Source organism: Oreochromis aureus, linkage group 13 (assembly GCF_013358895.1).
Source record: "Oreochromis aureus strain Israel breed Guangdong linkage group 13, ZZ_aureus, whole genome shotgun sequence".
Classification (NCBI taxonomy): domain Eukaryota; kingdom Metazoa; phylum Chordata; class Actinopteri; order Cichliformes; family Cichlidae; genus Oreochromis; species Oreochromis aureus.
The window spans coordinates 32,285,150-32,293,554 of record NC_052954.1 but is presented as its reverse complement, the minus strand read 5'-3'; the positions used below and the strand labels follow the sequence as shown (position 1 = coordinate 32,293,554).

The window sequence follows — 8,405 nt, the reverse complement described above, 5'->3', positions numbered from 1 at the left end:
ACTAACAAAAACTGAGTTCAAGATTAACTCATGTGGAAAATACAGAACTAGAACACAAGTTATCTCAAATTTCCAAAGAAAAAGAACAAATAACACGTCCATAACAAGCTCAAAAACTGTTTTAAAGATACAGGTCCATGACAAAAATCCATTATGTTCAACTTAAAACAAATTCTATAGAAGCTTCAGTTCTCACAATTACATATATAAAATGTTTAGTATTATAAAACAGTAAGAAAACAATGGATGTCTTTCAGCACCTGGCTCTACTAAGCACATGTGGGCATAAGCCTTTGTAAAATACCACATGGACCTTATCCCGCAAGCTCGCAGCAATGATATCTGTGATGGTGTCTGTGCAAGAAAAAAAACACTTAATTTTGTATGAAACACAATCTAACTACAGGGGACATCTGATCTTTATTTCTAATGTTACTTGTGTCTTTGGGAATTCTAATCCTCAACTCTCTTGGTTTTAATCACATAACACGGTCACCAAAGACACTTAAAGAGTTATACTACATGTGTATTCCTGCAAGTTATGTCTGTATTTCTCACCGATCTTAAGGCATGCATACAATTGAGTTATGCAGTTTTCTATTCAAAGACTTCATGTTATCACATCCTCTTATTGGGACTGGGGCTCCTGGTGCAGTATTTTGACAGTTCAGAGCCTCCACTGCATTAACATTGTTATTTTTTCAATTCCTAATTTATGGAAATATGCCTACTTTTTCCCCTAATACAATAGGTACCAAAGACAGCATGTCTAACAGGAAGCATTTTGAAATGGAAAACTAAAAACACATTTACAAGAGACAGTTTGTTCATTAATTACTGATTTTGTTTTTATTAGTTAACCCTATTTATTTGGATTAACTGGATTAAACGGGCAATACTAATAAAAGGCAAAAAACAAAACATAAAAGAAAAACAAAAACAAAGAGAAACAAAGACAAATAAAACAAAAAAGAGAAACAAAGACAAAACAAAAAAAAACAAAAACAAAACCCAACAATCAAATGATCCCCTGTGAGCAAGCACTTTGGCGACAGTGGGGAGGAAAAACTCCCTTGTAGCAGGAAGAAACCTCCGGCAGAACCAGGCTCATCTAGGGGCAGCCATCTGCCAGGACTGGTTGGGTTTTGTTTAACTGTAATTTGGATAAAGTGCCAGTTTAATATTATTTTTGAGATCCATGCTGAAATAAGGCCCCTGGAGTAAAGCCAGTTCAACACCATAAAGTCAGACTTCACACAGTGGACTCACATCCTAACCTTCTTGTATGAAGTTTAAAATTTAAACCATCTTGACCAAACTGACAATCCGGTGCTTTCTGTGTCTGAGCTTTCAAAGTTTGAGCTTGTTGAGTCTGTGAAATCGCTGAGTTCTGTTTTTTGAGCGTCTCGTTGTCTGCATACATTCTCTTTTTTCGCTCTCATTGCTGCGACTTTCTCTTGCAGAGCCTTTTCCTTTCTCATTTTCTCTTTTAGTTTATCCACTTCTTTTTGCAGGACCTTGTTGAGCTCAGTAATGCTCTTTTTTTCCATTTTCAGGGAATTGTACTCAAGGTTAAAAACTCTTTCCCCTTGGAGGTTTTTCCGGAGCTCTGCAATTTCAGCTTGGAGAGCAGGAGTTGAAATCGCGAGGCTGTCGATCTCTGCTCTAAGTTCACTATTCTGCTGACGCAAAGCCTGTTCCTTAACCAGCTTTGACCGCAGCCCCTCAAGCTCTTTCTGCAGAGTGGTACCTTGGCTGGTAAGAGACTTTTTCTCTGCTTTCAGAGCCTTATAATTTGCCTTAATAGCCTTTCGACTGTCTATTTCTCCATTCAGTCTTTCAATTTCTGTAGTTATCTCGTTATTTTCTTTCTTTAAGACTTCTACCTGTTCCTTTAGTATGTTATATTTTTCCCTCCAGTCTTCTTCGGTAAACACCTGTTTGGAGACATCAGCACGCCTTTTAAAAAGACTTTTTTTGTGCCCCTGGAGGGCTTTTTCTTCCTTTTCTAGTTTTCTTAAAGCTTTTCTCATTTCTACACGATCATTTAGCTCACTTATTTGAGCTTTTAATTCCTTGTTTTCTTTTTTCAGTTGGCTCATTTGTACCAGTTTTTCTCCATTTTCAGAGAACAGTTTCCTGACATCATGGTTATTTTTGTAAGTTTCTTTGAGGGATGATCTGGCCTGTAGAACGTCTGTCTGCATCTTCTCGATGTCTTTCGTCAACTTCTGATTTTCCCTTTTAACAGCAACATGTTGTTGTTTTTCAGACTCGTAGACCTGAACCAAATCACTTATTTGTTCGCGTTCCTCCTTCAGTCTCTGGATTTGCTGTTGCAGTGCACTGTTTTGTGCCTTCATCTCTTCTGTATATTTTTTTAGCGCCTCACAGTTCTTCTCTAAGGCGGCTTTATTTCTAACTGATGCCTGCAGATCTTGAAATTCCTTCTTGAGGGCCACATGCTCTTGTGTGACAATTTCATTTTCTTCTTTAATGGTAACATAAACATCTGGCCCGCTGTTGTCTTTGACTGTTTCCTGAGACGCTTCAACAGCTTTTCTGTTCTTCCTTCTTATTTCAGCATTAGATATATGATTTTGGGCTACGTCCAAGAGTTTGCTTATTTCCTTTTGAAGAGAAACACATTTTGCTCTTGCATTCACTTCCTCCGCCCTCATTATGAAATATTTGTCCTCCATATAATCAGGACTGTGGAGCTCAGTGCTGACCTCGTAAATTCGGAGTTCTGCAGCATATAGCTGTTCTTTAATGGCTTCGATCCTGCAATACATGGTCTTGTACTGGGTTTGTTTTTCGGTAGCCATTTCTCTCTCTTTTTTTTTTTTGAACAAATCAGTAAAATATTCAAAGTTGTTTTAAACAAGAAAATACACTTCCAACTCTTTTTGCACGGTTGAGGAGCGTTTTGGAACAGGTTCACTGAATAACTCACGCATGTAGTAAACTGTATGGGCTTTGTTGACATGGGTTTGTCCTATTTATGGGTTTTGGTGTCCTTTGATCCTTTGATCTCTGGATGGAATTGACAAACTCCCCTGTGACATCACACTCATGATGACATGACATAAACCAATGTTTCCTGGCTTTTGGAGCCAGAGCACATATTTCACATCCAAAAGATCACACGGCACACCACCAAACAAAAATGTCACAAAAAGCATATTGATAGTTTTGCTCTACGCACCAGGCATAGCAGAATTGGCTCCATTTGTCCCCAGTATACCTTTTTTGCTTTCTTTTGACCACTACTCACGCTAGAGCCCTTATCTGGGTCGCAATTTTCTCCAGGACCCAGGTCAGATTGACCACTTTTTGAATATTTACCTATTGCTATTTGTGGTATTTAAAAGCTCAAGGCAAAACACAGGATGACTGACCTGAAACAATAAGAAGAATAATTCCAAAACAGTCACAGGTACAAAGTAAGGAGAGACATCCTAATGCAGAGCACTAAGTGAGTATTTGTTTGCAATACTCTCAGAATAAGAAAGTGGTTTAAAGAATTGGACCGCTATTATTAAAGTGTGTGGACACTTCTTGACAGATTTGCTGCATGTTTGAATTTCTTTATTAATATATCATCATAAAATGCCAGTTAGGCATACTCTGCCTACTTAAAACAAGGTGTCAGATGTTTTCAGTCTCCCGTTTCCTTCTAAGGAACTTTACTTTGCGACATCTACTCTGTCAAGAAGGGAGATGAACACACAGTAACAGTGATATTTGTCTCTCTCTACAGGATAAAAGTATTTATAACGTTCCTCATGTTAATAACACGTTAAGGACAAGGAATAAGAAACCATTCACAAGCTTTGTGATATTTGTAAAATGTATTAAATAGGAAAATACAATAAAAAATAAGAAATACTTTCTCTCAAAAGTTTGGGAATTAAAGCTTTATTGTTGGCCCAACACTAATTTCCTTTCTGATCTGATACCAAATAAAACTCAAGCTGATATGGACGATGCTGACCCGATACAGATTGTACAAAAACTTAATGTGTTTTGGAAATTTAAAGTTAGCAGTAGTGTATTTCAAATGATACCTTTCATGTTTCATTATGAAGAATTATTATACAAAAAATAAAAAACCTGAAAAGTCAATACCTACATTTGAAAACATTCGATTAACAATTGCTCAAAACAAATGTGACTGACTGAAAATAATAATACAGCTGAGACACATTTTATAGCTGCATAAAGGTTTATAGATGTAAGATTTATACATGTTATTTTTTGTTTTATGTATGAAATATGTTTGAGCTGTATTTTTATTTCTTGAAGCCTACAATGGCTGTTTTACTGCAAGTACACTGTTTATTTTAATGATACGTAGCCTATATGATCCACTTTAACTGCTCTGCTCTACAACCTTAGCTGACTAAATCTAGGCCAACTGAACTGATGTGAGGTGATCTCAGGGAGCACACGTATTACTTCAAGCTAAACTCATAAAGCTTTTTATTGTAGCATGTATTTAATTCTTTATATTCATTAATTTGAACGAATGGGTTTAAATGATGCGGGGAAATTGCCATTTTTTAGACATAAACACAAAAACCTAAGCCTAGATGTACGTCACTTTATAAAATTCAGCTGCAGTGCTACACGTCGCCAGCAGCTCCACATTTTCTCTCTCTGTACCCGGATAGCATAGCTGGACTGGCCATCGGGCATACCGGGTAATTTTTCGTTTTTATGGGCCGATGGTTTTTTTTTTTTTTCCATAATGGTATAAACACTGAAAGGTGGTGGATTGGCCAGATGCTGGGAGATGTGTAAAAATAACTCAATTGCTGTTTGGTGGTGGCTATTGTGGAGCTTCCACAGACTCAGTAACATTAGCAAGTGGTGGAGGCCAGCAGATGCAACACACTGGCAGGTGGATGATGGAAAGGCAGGAGGAGCAGAGACCTGAGGCGGTGAACTGAACTTCAGGTAAGAAGTTATGACCTGCAGTCTATCTGGGTCAGATATAAACCAAGTTTAGGTGGAGTTTATTTTCGTTATGCTGACTTTTTACAGTCAGTTACAATAACTGGTACTGCTTAGCTAGCATGAAAGAGTTTATATACCGCTGGGCGGGTGCTATGATGTTATTGATGTTGAACTTGTTTTGTCTTATTTTATTTATAAGGTTAGTTATTAGAGTTTCCAACCGTCCCATAAAAAACAGAATGGTCTCGTATTCAGAGAAAATATTGCGCGTTTCGTATTGAGGTGAAAAGGAACACAGTTTGTCCCGTACTTCAGCTACAATGAAAAAGACACAAAGCTGGAGTTATCCTGTGTCTTTGCTGCACAGCTGCCTCTTCTTCTCTCATTCTCTCCCCCTCCCTCTCCTGTTTCTACTTCAATCATGAAACTGATCAATGATCAGCTGATCAGCTTTTCTCTTGTTTATTTATCGCCCACTTTGCGAAACTTTGAAACCAGCGGATGTCGCGCTAAACAACAGCAGCACGTTTAAGCTTGATCAACTGTTGCTAGAATTTATTTAATATTAATTTCTAGTATCAGTTGGTGTTTGCTGGAGCCACAGCTGTAAAAGCTGCTGGTCATGATGTTGGTTTGGTTATCTGGTGAGAGGGAAACATGCAGATGAAACCAGGAGATGTCCTTACTGAATCATCAGAGCTGAACAGGTGATGGAGAAACAGGTTTACCTTTTAGGTGACATGAATGAGTTGAAGGGAAGTTATGAACTGTTTCTGAGAGACAAATAACACCAGGATCCTTTTCTATGTAGCTGACAGCTGGTAACTGTGCAGGGGGGTCTAGCAAAGTTTTGCCAGGGGCCCAGGTAGGGCATTAACAGAGAAAGGGGGCACAAAGAAATACTTTTCTTTCTTATTCTCGTTTAAAATGTCTCACTTTTAACAAATAATTATCTGAATCTTACAACAAACGTTTTCATCTGATGTAAAATGTATAGAAATCCATTATTGTACATAGTAATTTTTTTAGGGTCCCATCATAATTTCTTCAGAAGTAGCTAAGTACTGTATATGATGCCAGTATTTTCCCACATTTTCTTGATACTGTACCAGTACTGTGTGTAAAATGCCATCAAAAAGTCAATTAAGCTTTCTTTCTCACCTCTTTCTGTCTCCTCTCACTTTTTAAAGGTTGCCATGTTAGAAAAAAATATTTTGCCCTGTCATGCTGTTTATTGATGTGGTAAATGAATGGTTTATGAAAATATATCTAAATCTGTCATCAGTAATCAGTAATGATCATGTCTCACCTCTAGTCTTCTCTGTCTTAATTTCAGGTTTTCACCATGTGTTGTAGATAGTTCAGGAGGTTAACTCGACCAAGCAGTATACTTTTGGGTACTGTTTATAATACCAGAATAGGGAGGATGGTGTAGGTTTAAGTGTATTAGACTGATACATATTTACCAACAAGACAGTGTACATCACTGTGACAACAGCGTTTGTTTTCATTCAAAGGCTTTATGGTTTTTCCTATAATACCTGGTGGGCCGGTCTCTAGTCAAAATGCCCGGGCCGATTTTTTGTCCCAGTCCAGCCCTGCCGGATAGTGTCTGCCTGCAACAGCAAAGGACTCTGCGAGTGATGTTTGTTTCATCCTAGCAGCACCTGTCTCTCACCTCCTCTTCAGTTCGCCTCATCATGAACTCATCATCATATTCTGTGTTATGATTTACTTTTTGTTTGCGTCTGACAAGGTTTGGGGCCTCGCCACATGTGTCACAAACTGCATCATGGCTGTTTGTGGAACTGAAATAGCTCCACACATGACTCCACTTACAATCAGCCATTATTGTCAAATAAGTGAGTGAGCACACGTGAGTCAAGCACAAGAGTAGATCTTCTGCCCTCGTGGATCCCAGCGAAATTTTGATTTCTTTGTGTGTGTTTTGGTTAATAAAGTTTGTAGGAAAAAACTGAAGTTTCTGTGAATTCAGTTTTCTCACAACCTTTACTGTTATATCAGTGACAGAAAAGATTTTGTTAAAAAAAAAATGAGAAAAAAACCCAAACATCACACCACAACATCCTACAGTGGTAAGTGTTCAGTTTAAAATGATTGTGAATGAACACATTTCAGAGGAGGTGTTGGACCAAGAGCTTAAATTGGACATGAAATACTACATGTTTAAAGGCTAATTTACACTATGGAGCACTGCTCTCAAAAACTAACATGGATTTAACACTCTCTCTCTTTCACACAGTCCTCATTTCTCGTGTGCTTTACAACCCTGAATATTACAGGCAGGGAACACCCTGCGACGTCACACTCTGGACTGGCACACGATGGCAGAAGAGTTCTAAAACATGTAAACACTTATTTATTAAACAACACAGTATTAAATGTGTCAGATTTTGACAGCAGGGCTCCGCGGCATAAATGATTTTCATGTCCACTTTAAAAGGAGACGTGCTAAAAGCCAGACTCATATGATCAGCGGCATATGAATCGCAGCTCCGTCGTTGCTCTGACCTGGTATGAGTGCGAGCGTCCGTCACGCGTGGCCGGAGAAAAACCGAGGGCTAAAATACTCCGTCCGCTGTGAAATCAGTGGCTTCGTTAAATAGTAGCGCTCACATCCTTCGGGTGACGTTCACTATTTTATTTGCTCCTAAGAAAATCAGTTTGGCTCAGATTAAAGTTTCGGTGCATAGTTTTACAGTAGGTGGATATTGAAAGACTCCAGCCTGTCCAGAGATGATTATTCTATTCTAAGCTCAGCTTTCTATTAGAATTTTTGGAGTTAATTAAAATTAGAAAAAAAAAATCAAATTCACATCTGATTTGTGTTCTTTTGTTTTTGGTTTTGTTCAAGCCGATGTCGGTGTTTCGATCATGTTTTGTTGAACTGTAAAATGCTTGTTAGAAACTATGAAACACATCGTGCAGACTTCTGGGTGTTAGAAGACAATCAATTATGTTCATGAATAAGACTAAAGGCAAGAAGGTCTCCTTTATAACTAAACATGTTAATAGTCCCACTAGAGTTTATAATATATATAGCACGTGTATTTCAGTAATATATTTCAGTGCAGTGGTGTGCAGTTCTTACCAGTTTGTCGTTCGAACGTCAACACGAGTCGAGATTTCCGAGGACACCGCTCACGTTGGCGTTAGCTCTGATACTCCCTAACTTAAGTTATCCAAGTTAACTTAAGTTAACCAAGTCAGATAATTCTTTTGTATTGAAAACGTAAACACTCGCCGGGAGTTACCGCAGTGTCAGCTGTTTAATTCACAGCAGCGTGTGCAGTAACCATGGTAACCACGGACACTGAGCGGAGGGATCGATGCAGGTCAGACTTTGGGAAATATCCCTCATGTCTCTGAAACTAAAAAACGGTCGTTCATCAGCTGTGCTGATAGTTTTCCAGCAGGACGAC

At 38.4% G+C, this 8,405-nt stretch overlaps 1 protein-coding gene across 1 annotated transcript; it reads right to left on the bottom strand.

The window, feature by feature from the left end:
• Window positions 1-1,078: 1,078 nt before the first annotated feature.
• Window positions 1,079-3,154, bottom strand: LOC120443368 (protein Daple-like). The gene has a single exon (XM_039621967.1). It carries the CDS (start codon window positions 2,826-2,828, stop codon window positions 1,293-1,295), a length of 1,536 nt encoding a protein of 511 aa, XP_039477901.1. The 5' UTR covers window positions 2,829-3,154; the 3' UTR covers window positions 1,079-1,292.
• Between the last annotated feature and the right edge of the window lie 5,251 nt (window positions 3,155-8,405).

Bases quoted from the DNA above. Each gene is read 5' to 3' on its own strand.
- LOC120443368 (XM_039621967.1), bottom strand. From the start codon at position 2,828: ATGGCTACCGAAAAACAAACCCAGTACAAGACCATGTATTGCAGGATC.